The sequence below is a fragment of the Planococcus citri genome, chromosome 1 (genome assembly GCF_950023065.1).
Source record: "Planococcus citri chromosome 1, ihPlaCitr1.1, whole genome shotgun sequence".
NCBI lineage: Eukaryota > Metazoa > Arthropoda > Insecta > Hemiptera > Pseudococcidae > Planococcus > Planococcus citri.
This window is the reverse complement of record NC_088677.1, coordinates 42,063,744-42,082,591: the sequence shown is the minus strand read 5'-3', so window position 1 is coordinate 42,082,591 and position 18,848 is coordinate 42,063,744. Positions and strand designations below refer to the sequence as shown.

At 31.4% G+C, this 18,848-nt stretch overlaps 1 protein-coding gene across 1 annotated transcript; it reads right to left on the bottom strand.

Annotated features, from left to right (window-relative positions):
- Nucleotides 1-160: 160 nt before the first annotated feature.
- LOC135832007 (uncharacterized) lies at nt 161-18,501 on the bottom strand. The gene is made up of 6 exons (XM_065344945.1): nt 18,201-18,501; nt 18,052-18,135; nt 11,096-13,217; nt 7,886-8,110; nt 6,888-7,026; nt 161-1,965 (listed from the first exon to the last, which is right to left on the bottom strand). Exons 3-6 carry the CDS (start codon nt 13,088-13,090, stop codon nt 1,721-1,723), a joined length of 2,604 nt encoding a protein of 867 aa, XP_065201017.1. The 5' UTR covers nt 13,091-13,217; nt 18,052-18,135; nt 18,201-18,501; the 3' UTR covers nt 161-1,720.
- Nucleotides 18,502-18,848: the final 347 nt, after the last annotated feature.

Below are 18,848 nucleotides of genomic sequence, written 5' to 3'. Positions count from 1 at the left end.
AACAAAATAAATGAGAGAAAAACTCCATCACAAAAATTCTCTCATAGAAAAATTCGCAATGAATCGAAATGTATGTTGAAATGTTTCTACAATAAACTCACTGAAAGAACGTTTCTTCAGGGAATGGTGTAAAATGAATCACCTTGATGAAATTATAATATCTTATTAATTATTATACAGGAAATTTATTTTACAAGAGCAAAATTGTTTTAAGAAATGCATACAAAAATTGAACACAACGATATGATTTGAGCAGTGTTAATTATAATTACCAACTACATATATATAAAATTTTTTGGAATGATGAAAAATTTGAGCAGATTTATATTTTAATCAAAAATATAGGTATAGGAAATTTGAGAAATAAATAAAAAAATCAATCAAAATATGTTTTGAAAAGTAACATAAAATTGTGAAAAACAGGGCTTGATACCCTACCCGAATATGCGAGCAAAAATCCATCAATTTCGGTACCCATGCCCATACCCAATACTGGTACCTGAGAAAATGAAACGAGCAATATCTGTCTGTACCATACCTGATGAAACTATTTTGAACCCATACACGCGAAAGATTGGGTACTACATGCGGGTATTTCATTGATATTACTCTAAATGGGGTATTCTACCATTATCATCTAAAAATTGAAATAGCAAACAAATAACAATAAAGAAAATTCAAAATTAATGGAATACCCGTTCCCCAAACAGCACCCAAACCCAAAAACGTTCGGTGAAAAACATGGAACATCATTTGTTGATGTGAACGTATAATGAAAAAGCCCTCGCAAATTTTAACAGTAATTCGTCAACTTTTAACAATTTTGGGTTTTGACATGTTTTGATTCTGAAAACTGAGATCTATCCAGCTATGCAAACAAATTTCGAAAAATAAACAATGAATCATCAGAAACTCAACTTATTTCAATGATACAAGTAGGTATGAAAAATTTCTTGTTTTCTCAAAGTTGCCGTTTGCAGACCCGCTCACCAGGCATTTAGACAGTGTCACAAATTTTTAAGATTCAGCCAAGTGAATGAGAAATTTTTCTTTTTCTTGTTTCTTTACGCAATATCTGTTTTTTTTTTTTTTTTTTTTTTTAAATTTGAAAAAAGAAATAGTAACTGCAAATGACAGCAAAGAGAAGGACTGCGGTTTCTACACATAAGGAACCACAAACAAACGATTCAAAAACATAAAATAAACCATACAGGTAATCACACTTTTGACTTGAGAACCTCAATTTTTTAGCCTGAGATTAGCAACATCCCTACTAAACAAACAGCATTTAAAAAAAATAAACTTCAAAATCAAAGCAACAAATTATTGCACAAACTTAAAATAACAAGCACAACAAACAAAATGCAAGAAAAAGGAACAATATAATAATATAATTTACTTATAATAATCTCTCTCTAAGTACTCATAATCCACACTACACAAGATATATGTAAAAATGAAAGAAACGTTTCAATTATCATTAGATCATTACTTTAGGAAAACAGCTGATGGAAGTTTTAAAACTAAAAAAAAAAGAATTGTATAAAAAATTTATGAATAAGGAACAGTTCAGTTTTTGTTAACAATAAACGTACTTATGAATAATATTCACATTTTCAACTAATTCATTTTTCAGAAACAACATGGGTAAATCATGTCCTTTGATTAAACACAATCTCATATCTGAATAAACTGTGAAACTGGATTCACAACATTGACTTTAAAATAAAAGATCAGGAATGGATTCTTTGCTCCACACCATGTTTTCATTTTCAGAGGCTGGTTTCAGGTAATTGGCAGAATTTTCATTGTGTTGTATTGTACTATGGCTATTTTTTATGATTTTATCGTCAGCACAAAAATTTACAACATTGCTGATTACGCCATTACTTCTTGTGATGCCCAATTCAAAACATTCGCCCATGCTAAGCGTACTAGGTACATAGTTAGCCAAACTGCTGCCACCTACAACAGCCAATCAACACCATATTAATTATTATTAATATAGATATTATAAGGTCTAATAAATGTCTAATGACCTAATAGCGGCTTTAATTGTTTTAATTAGTGGAAATTTAGACTCTTCAGGATAAAATTCAAGTAACCCACTAAGAATTTGCTTTCATTGTCTTGATTAGAGACATCATTCTGTAAAATGTTATTTTATCGATTAAATGACTTTTTATACAATTGCATCCTGTGTTTCTGGAATTAAGTCGTATTAAGCACCCAAAATTGACTTTTCAAATTTTGACTCTTTTCAGGAAAGAATTCATTTGACTACGCTGAAATTTTTAAAAATTTTGAGGCTTTGAAATATGTACTTGTGTGACAATAGATAGACTGATGTAGGTCGGTATATTTTAACTTTTAAGCTATCTACTATGTTTTTGAATAGCGACCACGGCATTCAAAAACAGAAATGTGGTCCATAAATGGCTACCTTACCCCGTGTATACATAAGTACCTACATACTTGTACAGCTATAGGCATAGGGCAGATTAATACAGGGTGCCCAGAAATATTGAGTACCCCTAAAAAAGTTTTCTACTAAAATACTTTGGTTGGTCACAGTGAATGATAATAATGATAGCACATGATTGGTTGTTGGACTGGAGAGATAACATTCCACCAATCATATGCATCTATTTCACGTTGCCAACCTACATTTTTAATGAAAAACTTTCTTTGGGGTGCTCGATATTTCTGGGCACCCTGTAGATTAATATTCATAAAATTTGAAATTTTACACATTATTTTTTAAAGCAAAACAATGGGAAGAGCAGAAAACTTCACCGCATTTTGTAAAAAATGATTATGTACTCCTATAGAATTTACAATTATTTGAGGTTGCTAAAATTGATTTACAAAAAAAAAAAAAAAAAAAAAAAAACGCTCAAAATTTGTAGGATTTTTTTGTTGAAAATACATTTTTTAGCAGGAAGAAGCTCAGAACCCCCACCCTCCCTGATTAAAATATATGTCTACATGCCTTTTTTTTCTAAAGCAAGGTGTCCAACAAAATTCCAAAATGAAAAAGCAGGATTTTAACCGAACTTTTAGCAAGACATTTTATAAACACTGGGGGGTTTCAAGAGAAGGAGGGGTGTGGGAGACAAAATTTTGTATTCAAATTTTTCACTTTCCCAATGTAATTTCATCATTTCAAAATTTTAGATTTCATTTTCACGTTTAAAGTTCTTGCTAATGTAATGAAATTGAGCGAAAAAAAATGTTTCCAACATAAGGTAGGTAACAAATTCATTAAAAATGTAAAAAAAAAAATATGGGAAAATTTGAAGGACATTTGGAAAAAAAATATACAAATTTTTCGAAATGAAACGTTGAGTATTCAAATAAAATACATAAGAGATAAAAAATAACAGGTATTCAGACTGGAATGATTACCTACTCAAATGCTTTTTCTCAGCTCAAAATACATAGGTAATTCAAAACGAAGAAAAATCCTAATGTGTTTGTCCAGTTTCAGCCAAGAAACATTTTTCAAAACCACGTAGCCTATACCTACAACGATATGATTTTTAAACGATGAAAAAGTATTGTTCAAAAGCATCAACCATAAAAATTCTTGACAAGATGAATAATTGAATTAAAAAATGAACACAAAACGTCCAACACTTTCTTCCAGCACAAGCAGAGTAAGTAAACGCAACGCATAGAATAAAATATGTACAAGAACAGTGACAGGAACGCAACTTCAAAAAAATAAATAAATAAACAACGACAAACATGCAGAGAAGAATTTTCTAACGTGGTGAAAAATATTTTTCATCAGGAATCGTAACCATACTTAGGACATACAAGTTAGAGGTATTTCCAATGAATTGAAATTCAAATTAAAAAACTTGGTTCAATTTTACACATTCAACGTATATAATATGTGTGTGTAGTCGTCGTACGCATAAGAATAAATGCTACACCTTCGCTCAGATGCAAACATCACGATAAATTGAGCTAACGTTTGAAAGACTCCCAACGTTCGTATTTCGAAGGCAGCATCATAAAACATTTTAGTGGAAATTTCTTATAAGATGAACATGGCATATTCTACGAATAATAATGCTTTAAATCGTACTACAAAGCTTATAAATGTACCTACTGGTCCCAACAATGAGAATGCAATTTGCGAGTTAAAAAGAACTAACGCGAGCACAAGTACCGAGAAATATTGATTTTTTTTTCTTCTCTCCTCATCGTCAATGCATTCAATACACAAAGTACAACCCGCAGTATTGTGCTCGTCCAATCAGGTCCTTTCTTTTGGTACCAATATAATTTTACCATACAGTGGAAATAAGTAACACAATGTAAACTCGTTATGAAAACGAGAATACTGACATTATGACACTATCAATGCACTCAAACATGTACCTTCTTACAGCAGGTAGGTAAGGAACATATTATGTACTGGGTGCTCAGAAATATCGAGCACCCCAAAGAAAGTTTTTCATTAAAAATATAGGTTGGCAACGTGAAATAGATGCATATGATTGGTGGAATGTTATCTCTCCAGTCCAACAACCAATCATGTGCTATCATTATTATCATTCACTGTGACCAACCAAAGTATTTTAGTAGAAAACTTTTTTAGGGGTGCTCGATATTTCTGGGCACCTATGTATTAGGTAGTAGGTAAGTTTAAGATGTATGCAAGGGCCTATCCGAAAGCCTGATACGAAACGGGTCGGGTCGGATCTATTGGTCTTTCTCGCGCTGAGGAAAGAAAGGACAAAAGTTTTTGATACTTTATAATCCATGAAGTTAAAAGGTCGAAGTTCAAACAGATATTTTCCAGATCCAGTACAGTTCAGAAATAGAACCTGTTCAAACCTAATGTAGCTAGGGCAAAAGCCATCAGAAATGTATACCTAATTCTACACCAGTTGAAAAAATTTAGCACTCTCCTCCTCCATAAGTTTTGTTTCATACTCATGCAGTTAAAATTGTTATGATCCTGAGGATAATCAGTGGATGACATGAATTTATTTAGTTTGTTACTAGGGCAGTAGGGCCCAACATTGTGAATTGAAGATGAGGTGTAAAAATAATTTTTTTTTTAACTTTTTTTAAAATTAGAAACAAATGAATAAAAAATATGGCAAGGATAGCACTTTGTCGCAACAATGCCTAGACCATCGCATTGCATTGCGTCGCATCAAGGTCAATGCAACAACGTAATTTAACTAGGCGTTGAAATACGCTAGGTAATTTTTTTTGTGCAAAAACTCTGACGTCGCGTCGTTGGGTACCAAACATCACAACATCGAAATATGGTAGATGTAGTGATTAAGTACATATGTAGAGAAAAAGAAAACTCAAAATTTTACTTTTTTGAAAACTTGAAAAATGAATGGAAGTATGTACCTAGGATCCTTGTGAGTTTTCAGCAGACACAGAAATGAAAAAAAAAATTGTAAATCGAGGACACTGAAAATGACTTGGAAAGCTGCCAAAAACGGATTGTTTTTTCACTGTCATTCCAGAATTAAAGTTAAACCTAAATTGAAGTGAGATTGGAAGTTCAAAATCAGTTTGCAAATAGCTCCTCTCTCCATTTGTCAAAAAAAGAAGGTTGAGATGGATTGCTTTCTCTCAAAAATGAATTTGCCAACTACAGAGAAAATTAAAAACAAAAAAAAATCCTTTGCAAATGCATACTTTTCTGCTAAATTTACACAAAGAGCTTTTGCCCTCACTCTGTTCAAACTTTTTTGCTTTTCTTTTTCTTAACTGAAATTTCTATTAAGAAAATCATTCAACCTCTGAAATTTTGAAACCAAAACAGTCAATCTCTCGTCGGCTACGTGGGAAGGGTGCCTCGTGAAATTCGTAACTTTACACCTGTGTGAAACGGTCTTTCCACTCTGAGCACCATCTATCAGTCCAAATGTTCAAACCAAAAGTTATGTTGCCTCAAGAAACCCTTCCCATCACTTGAAGATGCCTTCAGATTTGAACTTGGACTGATAGATGGCGCTCAGTGTGGAAAGACAGTTTTACACAGGTGTCAAGTAACGAGTTGCACGAGGCACCCTTTCGCACCACCCTTTCGCACTTGGGCGACGCTTTGCCTCCTACCATAAAAAAATCATTGTTCTTTCATATATCAAAAGGAGAATTTTCAAAAGTTTTTTCCCTCGCCACGCTCGGGTTACATTGTTTATTTCATGTTTCAGGCTTGTAAAAATTGAAAAAAGAAATTTTTTTATAAGTACCTAATAATAGACAATGAATATGACCTAATTAAGTATCTACACATTATACCAATTGACAAATAATTCTAATCTTTTATTTCACATTAAACAATTGTTTTGCTGTTTGGGAAAATATAGGTATACCCATTTTTTCATCATATCAGGAATAAAAGTTGAACCTACATATCTCAAAAAAAAACCTCCCTTTCAGATACGCTCTGGCTATGCATCTGCCTGCGCCTTCAATTTCCAAGTTAAATGGAAGATAAGCAGCTGCAAGTTGTTTTTTCATGTATAACACGTAAGTGAAGTTCTTTTCAGATCGGCAACTAACAGTTGGGGTACTTCCCTCATAAACATTGAATGTACAGAGAAAAATTTGTTAAAATAGCATTTTTAATTTTTGAATTCATAATGAGTAGGTAATCTAATCTGAATAATCTTCAAAAACCATCCCTCAAACACATCGCATGCCAAATTATTTGTTAAAAAGTGATATTTTGGCTAATAGATCAATAACAAAAGCAAACCTGCAGGGGCATTTTCTGAAACTCTTTTCGCATAAAACCTAGTTTGTTGGTACAAATAATCATTTTTGTCCGTAGAAATATAAACCCACATTAATTATGTTGATTATATTACAGGATGAATTTTGACATCAAAGATACTTACTTAAATTAGGTGAAACACTTATCAAGTTACTGGGAACGATATTCAAATCATTTGTCAAATTAGACAGATCTTCCCTTAATAAAGAAGCTTCTGATGGGTACTCAAACGTTGTTGAGGTGTCGTTGAACTGGATATGTAACTAGAACCAAAAAAACATACCAATTACACATCTGCTAGACTTATTACAATCAATAACCGTTTACAATTATTCATAATAGGAGAAACTTTTTTAAAAACAATTTGATCACATTATGTGAATTTTCAACATAACTACATGAAAAGCTATCATATAACTGCTTGATTTGCACTGCAACATCTAACAAGTACGCGTAGGTATATTTCCCACCACTAAGTGAACAATGTAATTTGTACATCATTCAGATAGTCATTGTCATTAAAACCAAAAAGTTATTGCACTGCCCATATCATCAAGTGTACCCAAAAAATTACAACTAGAATCGTTAACTTTGTTAATTTTTCAATCAGTGTTCACATTACATTATAATAACTTTCAAGATGTATGTCTCAAGGGTCATTCCACCTCAATTCAACCAACATTTTTGAATCATGTTCTTCGATTTTGCTCAATTTTTTTGTTACAATGTCCACCCAGCCAATGAGTGAAAAGCCTGCAATAAGTTTAGTCCCAGTCCCTTCAAGGAGCAGGTGGAGAGAAGATTCAATTATTTTCAAATTGTCTCGAGGTACTCAACTTCAGCAGAGCATGTCTCCAAAGTTATGGTACATTGATCAAAACTGAGTTCACAATTTGAAAGGGCATTGCAATTTAAACTTTACAAGTATTTTGAAATTTTCAAAAGTTGAAAGTTGAACTTTCAAATTGAAAATTCAAATTTCAAAATACAGTAGGTACCAAAATACCAATACAATTCATGATTGGTATGCAGCCCTGACCTACATCAGAATGCAGACAGAAGCGTTTCATTCATACAATTTTTCACCAAAAAATGAAATAAAATAGCAAGTAGGTAACTCACCTTTTTCTCTCTGGGATGTTTCCTTAAATTCGACTTTCCATTTATCACAACATTATCACCTTCAAAATTAACATTACATGGTGATGGAGGGCCAGATACAAGCTGCCATTCTTCGTTACATGAGATAGTTGGGGCATCAGTGGAGGACTCGTTTATTGAATTATCCAAATTACTATCAACTCCTAAGATGATATAACCATTACCTCCGCTTTCTTGCAATATTTTCTGTAATTTAAAAAAAAAAAAAAACAATGTAACATCAACAACATTTTGCATCTTGGGAGTAATAGGGTTAAGTATATCTAACAACATTTCGCACCTTGGTAGTAATAATAATAAAGTTACATCTCAAAAAACATCAATTTTGACATTTTTGCATTTTTGAGGTTTGTATGAACCCCCCTCCCCCCAAAAAATAAAATAAAATATCTCTTTGAGTTGGGTACCCTATCCAGATCTTGATCTTGTAAAAATGCAAATGGTATACTTGACTCAAAATTCCAAACAACATCACAAGTTGTTTGGAGTTTGATGTTGTTTGGAGTTATGAGGGTAGATCTCAAAAAACTCCGCTTTTTTGGATAAATTTTGTACATACAAAGTGTTGAAAAACAGTTTTGATTGTTTTGAATGTTTGTCAGATAGAAATAGTCACAAGAAAAGTATTTTTTTTTTATTGGTTTGTACCAAATGGAAAAAAAAATTCAAATTGATCACTTTTCAGAAAAATGAATTTGCAAATGTAATGATATTTTAGTTTTTTGAGAAAAACTCAAAAACTAAGGACTCTAGAAAAAAACTAAGAAGATTAATAAGTCGATTGGAAATTTAATTCTCTACAACTTTGGTGAGATGAAATTTTTTTGGACGCTTCCATTCGCCTCCAGATCAATTTTGATGAATGGTTATAACTCAAAATGTTTTACAAACATTGAAATATTTCCTCTTCAAGATTTTATTTTTCAAAGTGTTCTTATGCTAAATGAAGGTACATTACCAGATCTTTAAAATGAGGTGCTATTCATTCCTCACAATTAATTATAAGTTGATAAAAATAATGAATCAAGTTTTTAAAAAAATGAAAATCACTCTCCTGTAAAATTTCACTTTTTTGAGATGTAACCTTATTGCTCCCAAGGTGCGATTTGATCCAATGTTTAAAATGAGATGTATTATTCATTCCTTACAAATTGTAAATTGATGAAAATTGAAAATAATGAATCAAGTGTTTTAAAAAGAGAATTGCTCTCCTGTAAAGTTTCACTTTTTCAAAATGAAACTTTATTACTCCAATAGTGTAATATGTCAGCTTTGAATCAAAAATGCTCAAAATTTTCAGTGAACACAAGTGTGTTTTTAAAGAGCAAAACTGTTTGAAATTTCATCCTTTGTAGTTAGTTTTTCATTTTGTTTTTATTTTCAGAAAGTTTTACCTCTCACTATTCAATTGTTCTTGAAGTTCAAATTTGCAGAAGCAGGGCAAAAACAATAGGGGAATTTTGCATTGGAGTAGAAGTATATCTATATACAGTAGGTATGACACAGAAGTAGTGCCAGGTGGCTTTTATTTCTAAGTGGGAAAGAGCTAGAGAGATGAATGAAGCGGCGTTGAGTAGGGAAAAATAAGGGCTTTCAAAAGCAACCTTGAAAATTTCAGGCCCATGTACAGGGTGTCCACAAGGCACAAATTGAAAAACTGGTTTGGTCAAAAAATTCAAACTGGTTTTTATTGGCGCAATGTATTCTACATACTAAGGCCTAAGGCGACAAAAATGTGATATGAATTTTTTGAAACTGGTTCGTTAATTTGCAACAGGTTAACAAAAAATACCCAAAAATTGCAGATAGAGAAAAAAGTTTGGAACAAAAGTTGTAGAGTGTGAAAAATTACACAATTCTGTCCAATCACATTTTGAAACCGGTTCATTGGTTCGCATTTAGCAACCAGTTTTTGACAATCACCTAAAAATTGATGATAGGGAAAAATTCTTGAAACAAAAGTTGTAGAGCGTGAAAAATTGAAGCGTTTTCGCTGATCAGATTTTGAAACCGGTTCATTAATTTGCAACCAGTTATCAAAATTACCTAAAAATTGGAGATCGAAAAAAGTGCTTGAAACAAAAGTTGTAGAGCGTGAAAAATTACACAATTCTGTCTAATCACATTTTGAAACTGGTTTATTGGTTCACATTTAGCAACCAGTTTTTGACAATCACCTAAAAATTGAAGTTGGAGAAAAATGCTTGAAACTAAAGTTGTGGCGCGTGAAAAATTGAACCATTTAAGCTGATCAGATTTTGAAACCGGTTCATCAAGTCGCAGCAAGCCATCAAAAGTTACCTGATTGTAAGTTAATTAGCCATTTTCAAAATACAGTCAGGAAAAATGGTTCAATTTTTCACGCTCTACAACTTTTATTCCAAGCATTTTTCTCTGTCTTCTATTTTTAGGTGATTGTCAAAAACTGGTTGCTAAATGCGAACCAATGAACTGGTTTCAAAATGTGATTAGACAGAATTGTGTAATTTTTCGAGCTCTACAACTTTTGTTTCAAGCTTTATTCTCGATCTCCAATTTTTAGGTAATTTTGATAACTGGTTGTAAATTAATGAACCAGTTTCAAAATCCAATCTGCGAAAATGGTTAGATTTTTCACGCTGTACAACTTTTGTTTCAAGCATTTTTCTGTATCTTCAATTTTTAGGTGATTGTCAAAAACTGGTTGCTAAATGCAAACCAATGAACCGGTTTCAGAATGTGATTGGATAGAATTGTGTAATTTTTCACGCTCTACAACTTTTGTTTCAAAATTTTTTCTCTATCTACAATTTTTGGGTATTTTTTGTTAACTGGTTGCAAATTAACAAACCAGTTTCAAAAAATTCATATCACGTTTTTGTAGCCTCAGTGTGTAGATGCATTGCGCCAATGAAAACCAGTTTGAATTTTTTGACCAAACCGGTTTTTCAATTTGTGGACACCCTGTACAAGTGTACATGGGCCTGAAATTTTCAAGATTGCTTTTGAAAGCCCTTATTTTTCCCTACTCAATGTTGCTTCATTCATCTCTCTAGCTCTTTCCCACTGAAATAAAAGCCACCAGGCACTACTTCTGTGTCATACTGTATAAAAAACTATATGATCAAAAAGTGTGATGACCTTTTAAAAGATGCAAGAATTATGAACAGGTTTAATAAACCAACTAATTACCTTAGCTCGATCTTGATTTGTTGTCAGTAATAAACCATCATTCTCAATGTAATCTGGCACTTCTTTTCTGTCTTTGAAATTGAAGACCATGGAATTTTGATGTTGGTTCCATGGTTTATTAAACCATAAACTTGAAGGTTTATTAATGCTGTTCAGTGAGTTATTGGAATTAGTTGATTGCTCCTTGGAATATATGGAGGTATTCTGTGATGATGATAAATTCAATGATTTCTTTGTATTTATATAATTCTTTTCTATTTCTTGTGGTGTTAATGCTGGTTGAACATTGCTAACCTTTGTTGACACCAATGGTCTAATGACTCCTACTTGTCTAACTAGTAACCCTTCAGATGGTTTCAATATATTGTTCTTGAATTTATTATCAGCTTCATTCATAGCATGATTTTGAACATGGCTTTCATCCTCATTGTTTTCTATCTTTTTATGATTTTTCACCCATGTATCATTTTCTACAATCTTCTCACATGGTTTATTAATGGAATTTGTATTCAGATGATTACCACTGAAATGTTTGGTAACAGGCTGAGTGTTGTTTGCACTAGCAAGACTTATATCTAAATTAGCTTGTTCAATTATAGAATTTGTATGATTAAATGAACTAGTTTTTTCAATTGTTGTATCAATGTTGTTCAGTACTGAGCAAGATTTTCTGTTGTTTGAAACAGTGCTGACTTTAAAACGAATAATATTAAATGTTGAAGAAGCAGTGTGTTCAGGTGACTTATTAGTTTGAAAGTTAATCTTCAACACAGATACAGGAGAAGAGGAATGTGTACAGATGTCATTATTATCATGTACTTTTGAGTAGGTAGTTTCAACATTCAATTTTTTCACATTAGACAACCCATTTTGAAGAGCACCATTTTGTACATCACTACTCCTATCAGGTTTAGCTATCTGATGACATTTGACATTCATATTCATTCCAACAAATGATTTTATAGGACTAGATCTTTTCAATTTCAAATCAACTGCACTAATAACTGGTTTTGGGTATAGCACTGGTTTGCCACAATTTTGTATTTTATTCTCCATTTTAGAAGGTTTTGAGTTAATTTCTAGAGAATGTGAGAAAGAATTATAGTTTGAATTATTCCAACTTTTAGCAACACCGGATTTCTTCTGACAGTTTTCAAATATTTTAAGTGTCTCTTTCACCATATCTGGTGGAGGTAATTCTTTGTTTTCCTGGGAAAGCCTCTTTTGTCCTTCATTTTTTACTCCTGTGATTGTATTTTTCTCTATGATGATTACATCTTCATTTACAATAGGATCAAGTGGTGATAAATTCAATAGATTGGTATATGGTTTAATTGAAGTTTTAAAGTGATTTGTACCTTTAGTTTTGCTAACTGCAAATCTGACTTTGGGTGAATCTGGTTCTTTTAGATCATTGGGTAATGTTTCCATGGATCGGGCTCGTTTCAAATCAGGAGAAATATTCAAAGCTTCACAATTCATGGTTTCTTTGCCAGAATATTTCAGTTTGTTAACGCAACTGATAACCGAATTGATTTGATATGATTTCTTCTTATTCATGAGGTCATTGTCTAACAAATTATCCAAACTTGTGGCTTTTCTCATGCTACATAATGGTGGTCGTACACCTTTTTTCTGATTCTCTCTTAAAGTCATACTAAGATATTTAGTTTTTAGTTTATTGACTATACCAGGTCCATATTGCAGTTCTTCACTTGAATCAGATGCATTATCATCTTCAGCATTTGTTGGGGATGACAATGACCACACTTTCACTTTGGAATTGGATGAAAACTTGTTAATATCTAACTGAAATTTATCAAAACACTTTTCTTCATTCATTTCTATAATGTGTTTCACATAATTTTCACGGGCACATTTGGTTCTTACTACATTACTCATGAGAATGTGAGATTTAACTGTGTTATTGCACACACCACCTTCATCAAAAAGCTTCATGTTATGGTCTGTAGGAACAAATGATTGCTGAAACATACCAAGTGATGCACACTGCAGGAGATGAAAAAAAATCTGGTTGCCAGCTATGGTACACTGCTCTCTCAATGGTTGTTATAATAACATCCTGCTGTTTACTAACATGTCAAAGGCTGAGGCTGATATCCTAAAACAGAAATGATTAAGCAGCAATGTAAGTAATTTCTTAACAATTTTTAATATCCTAAAATTAGGGTTGTTGTGATTTAAATCGCATAAAGAATTGCTAATAGAACAGCACGCAGCTCTCTCATCAAGAGAATCGCAAAACACACTTTTGCCGTTCTCTGCAATTGCGGTTCCAAAATTTTCAAGATTTAGCCAAATAAATGTGCAATTCTTCAGTTGGATTCTTCAATTTTTCCCTTAGTATAGGCCTAGAACTAAAGAGTAATGCAAAATTTCTTTTGTTGCTTTGCTCAATATTCGTCTGTTTTCAAAATTTGAAAAAAAAATTGGGAACCGCAAATGAGAACTAAGAGAAGAACTGTGGTTCCTATGCATAAGGAACCGCAAACAAGTGATTCTATTATAAAAATCATAGAATCAAACTTTTGAGAACAGCGATTCTTTTAGCCTGAGAATCTAGTGTTGGGCAAATTCGCGAATATTCTTTTTTTGCTTGCGCATGCGCAAGAATATGCGCATTTTCCTGCGCATATTCCGCAGATTCTTTTCAAAAAATAGAACATTATTGCTTAGTTTAGAGATAATAGGAAACTTTCCATGAAAAAGTTTCAAATTATCAAGGAAAATTGGAAATTTTTAAAGAAAAGTAGTGGTAAAACTTGTAAACTGTGGAAAATTGAAGAAAAATCTTCAACTTTTTTGAAAAAAATCATGATTTTTATTTTTTTGAGAGAATATTCTCCAAGCATTCGAGAATATTCGCGAATATTCGCGAATATTCTCAGATTATGCGCATTGAGAATATTCTCAGGCCAACACTATGAGAATCGCAACATCTCTGCCTAAAATGTATAGAGCAACATTAAAATCAAGAACAAAATTTCAAGAATATTTCAAGCACGCAAAATTTTTGGTTGCTTAGGTATTTGGACTGTGCAAATCAGTTGTTCAGTGAAGGGGTCAGTTCTTATCAGTGCTGAAAATGGGATCCCATTTTCTTTTACATTATGTTATATGGGAAATTTTCAAATTTGATTAAGAAATTATAAAGTGAATAATCATGTTTTTGAACAGATTTTTATTTTAAATGAAAGAAGCAACGTTACTCTTTCAAAAACAATAATTTATTTGGTAAGTATACTTCACAATAAGGGATAATTGTTTAATTTTGGAACACCCTTGTTATCAGGTTTGAAGTTAGTTTTGTATTAATAAACTGTTCAAATATGTGTATCCTGAACAGAGTTTTATTCTGGTAATTGAAAATATCAAAGAAACTACAAAAACAGTTTTTTATTTAGGATTCGTTCTAGTTGGATTCAGTATTGCCAGTATCCGACTTTCAGTCATCTTTGCCATCTGTTACAAACTGCTCTCCAGTAAAAGTCCAAATAAGATTTACTTTACCCTAATGCATTCAATTACGTGTCGAAAGATTCGAGAATACAGAACGTCATAGGTGATCAAATTAAAGGATATTTGGTGAAGATGAAGAAACACGATGCGGACGAAGACGATATATTGCTCACGTTTCGTATCAAAAAGACTGCATGAATTTATTATGAATGAAATAAATTATTGTTTTTGAAAGAGTAACGTTGCCTCTTTCATTTTAAATAAGATTCTTAGTTCTTACAAGCAAGTTGAATGCCTTTACCCACGCTTTACCCCTTATCACTTCATTTTTGCTGAATTTTCTTCTGTTTTTTTCTACACTCAAGTTTTTATGTACTTTTAATAATTTCATTTTCAAATTTTGATTTTATACCTATTTGGCTATTTGTTATGAATTCTCTGTTGAATATAATCAGATTCAGATTATAGTGTTATTTTATTTTCAGTTTTTGGTTTTTGATTTTACTAATTCCAAATTGATGTTCAGTTTTTAATTAGCATTCCAACTATCAATCAATTTTACTTCAAGCTTTATTTTCAAAATTTTCAATATCATAATATATACTCAGGCAGTTTTCAATTTTATTCACATAATTCACATAATTTCAGTGATTCTATATTTTCAGTTTTGTAACTTCATTTTCAAAATTCCCAATTTCATATCAACTTATTAATTATCTTTTTTGGATTTTTCAGTTTCATTTTGATTTTTTGATTTCTTTTCAGTTTCTTTCTGGTCTCATCAGAATCCTATGTAAGTAATTTCAAGCTTTTGATTTCTTTCAGAATTTTTAGTTATATTTTTTATGTAGAATTTCATTCCCTACTTTCCTTCTTACTTTTATTTTTTGATTTTATCATTTCCAGTCTTAAATATTACCTACCTATGTATTTTTAAAATTTTCAAACTTTTGCTTCTGGTTTTCAATTTAGTTTCCAGACTTTTCATGCCCATGAAATCAAAAAATAAAATTGGAAAATGAAAATAAAATTGAAAGTTCTGAAAATAGACCAACAGCCGCTTAAAAATGAAATGAACGCAATAACTGAAAATGAAATTGAAACAAAATGAAATATTACCTAGGTACTCAAAAAACTAAAATTAGATTTGAAAAATAATAAAATTCTGATAGGTAGTTAGAGCAAAACCTGAAAAAAATGGAAAAAATAAAGTAAAATTGAAAGCTCTGGAAATGAATTTGAAAATTTATTTTGTTTCAATTTCATCTTCAATTTTTGATTTCAGTCTTTCATTTTTCTGTTAGATAAATATGTAATTTAGTTTTTGATTCTATTTTCAGAATTTTAAAAATACTGTTCTTCACATGCATACATGATACAATTGAAAACATCCACAGTACATAGTACACACCATAAACAATGTTACATTTTAAACTTTGTCGCATTGTCTGTAGTGCGTTAATAATGTTAATTATTGGCCTCAAACCACTGCTTAAGGATAATTAATTTTTCCTGATGAAGTGATGATTTGAGCAAAGGAAGGTGTGTGCGACTGCGCATAGAGAAAAATACTTGTAATTGGGGGGGGGGGGATAATGCAATTTTTCAGGTTTTATTGAAATGTGAGACTTTGAAATTTTGAGGAAGAAATCTTGCATAATAAAAATTTTCAATGAAAAAACTGTTAGTATGTAAAAAAAAAAAAAAAAAAAATACGTGAAGTTTTCAATAAGAACTTTTTATTTATCAAATTGCTTCTATTTTTTTTTTTTTTCATTTTTTAAAAATTCAATTCAGGATGTCAGAATTATCTTGAAAACACGAAACCCTGTTTGAAAAATCATAGGACCTACCTATACCTACCTAAAAAAAAAACTGAGCAAAAAATACATTTTTCATTTTTGAAATTTAACATTCAAGTACATTTTTTTTTCAATTATGAATTGAAACGACGAGAAAGTATAAAAGTAGTAATGCTAAAAGCCGAGTCAAGAAATGGTTTTTGTAAGCTTTTGCGTTTTTATAGGCACTTGTTAATAGAAATACTTAAAACTTTTGAAATCATCGTTTCAATTTTAAAAACAATTGTTCTTGAATGTTAAAGAACTCTCCACGGGTACCTATAATAATATGGCAATTATAAACACATTACCTTAAATTTAAAAAATTAGAAAAAAAATAAAATTGAAAATAAAAAATGTACTTTTTTGTTCAATTTCATTCGAAAATTTTTTGTAAGTACCTACTTGATTGCTATTCAGATTTTAAATAAATTATGTTGGATTTTTTTGCTCAGTTTCATTCAGGTGTAGGGATGATTTTTCGAACAGGGTCTCGTGCATTCAAGATATGCCATGAAAAAAAAAAAAATAGAAACAATCTGATGAAATTTCGAAATTGAAGAAATCCTAAAATCGTGTATAAAACTCGAATCATGTGCGCTATAAGCGATCTAAGGGCATATAGATGATTCTAAATTTAATCCTCCGAGCACACGTACAACTCTGTACATCAACATGTCCCCCTAAAAAACATCATTCGCGCGTAAAATCGCGGAAACGTTTTCGCAACCCCTGAAAATAGGCGATTTTCATACTTTCTAGGACTTGTCCTTGAGTGCTAAGGCTAAATTTTTAAAATCAATTTTGGAGCTTTTAACCTGAAAACCGTGCATTTTTAGCCAAAATGACCCTACTTTGAGGCCACGTGGCTCAGCCCCATGGTGTCGTGGGGGGCTAAAATTTTTTTTAGGGTGATTTCAACTCAAAAGGAACCACATATGTGAATTTCAGAAAATTCTGAGACCTACGTTTTTTTTTTACCCACCCTAGTGTGTAACCTTCAAAATTTTTAAAAATTAAAGGAAACGTGACTTTTTTGGAAAAATGATTTCACCATTATTTTTCTCACATTTTCTTTCAAAAACGGGAATGAAATTTTTTTGGAAATTTTGACATCGTAAATTTGGAAATTTTTCAACTCAGTCTCTAGGGCCTATAGGTCATAATTAAAAATATTTTCTTAGCGGTTTTTCTTAGAAATGTAATTTTTTCAATCTACATTACAATATTTTTTATTATCAAGTCAGCATATTTGATTTTTAGGAAAAAGATCAAAGTTTTGTACCTCCAACTTATGTTTTAAGACTACCTTACTTGAGTTGGAAGAACATTGCCACTTGAGAATAAAAAAGGGGAAAAATAGGGGGGGGAGTGAAAATAATTAATTCTCAATTTCTCTACAATAAAACTTCGAAAGTAATAACATGGGTGGAATAAGCGAAATCATGCCAAAGCAAGCAATTATCGGTTGCTTAAAAAATAAAATGTCTTCAACCTGTGCTTAACTCATTTCAAGATATAAAAAGTACTAAGCAATTGTTTAGGCTGTTGTTAGTGAGCGTTTCTGCCTTAGGATACCTAGTCCTAAAGGTATGCATGCATTAAGTTATCTACTGTTTGTCATTTGACACGAACCTGCTTTTGAAGAAGAGGTCCTTTTCTATTAATCAATTCCTTTTTCCTTTGGGGATTCATCCGTTCTAGTTTGATGTTTTCTCGCTGAACCAAAGTCATCACGTTAAAACAAAATTCAAGATGAGATATCATAATCAATCAGCATGTACCTTAAGCTTCTTTGACTACAACTTCGGAACATGAAATTCGAAATTTACAATTAATGATAAGGAAAATTGTAATCAACTTCATTTGATCGATCACCACAATAGTATAGACGATCACGTAACGACGCACAACTAATGAAGCATTAATTTGAGAACCGCGATTACCTATATTTCACATCGCTTTACTTTATTTTTCCGAATTTACAAAACGAAAACCTTTATTTTATTTTCATACCAACTTTTCGATTGTTTGCCTTTTTCAAATTTTTTATATTTTTTTTTTGTTCTCAACCTGCTTACTGATCCAAAGATAATTTTGTCTGGATAATAAAATAAAATAAATGTAGAAGAAAAGCGATAATCATGTCCAAACTTCTAAACGTCAACTAATTGAAAGTTATAATATTAATTTAATATACTTATAATTTTGAAATGTTACAAAAAATTTTACATATTATTTCACAATATGAAAAATGAAAAGTGATAATAATGCTTTCTTTTTACTTTTTCATGCAATCACACGGAAAAAACATTATAAAAAAATTAAATGTGCGTCTTGTTGGTCTTGTTCCACATTCCACAAACTGCATCGTGCATCCAATATCCAACAGTTTTTTTTTTGCTGTCTTTCCATCCAGCAATGAAGTGTTG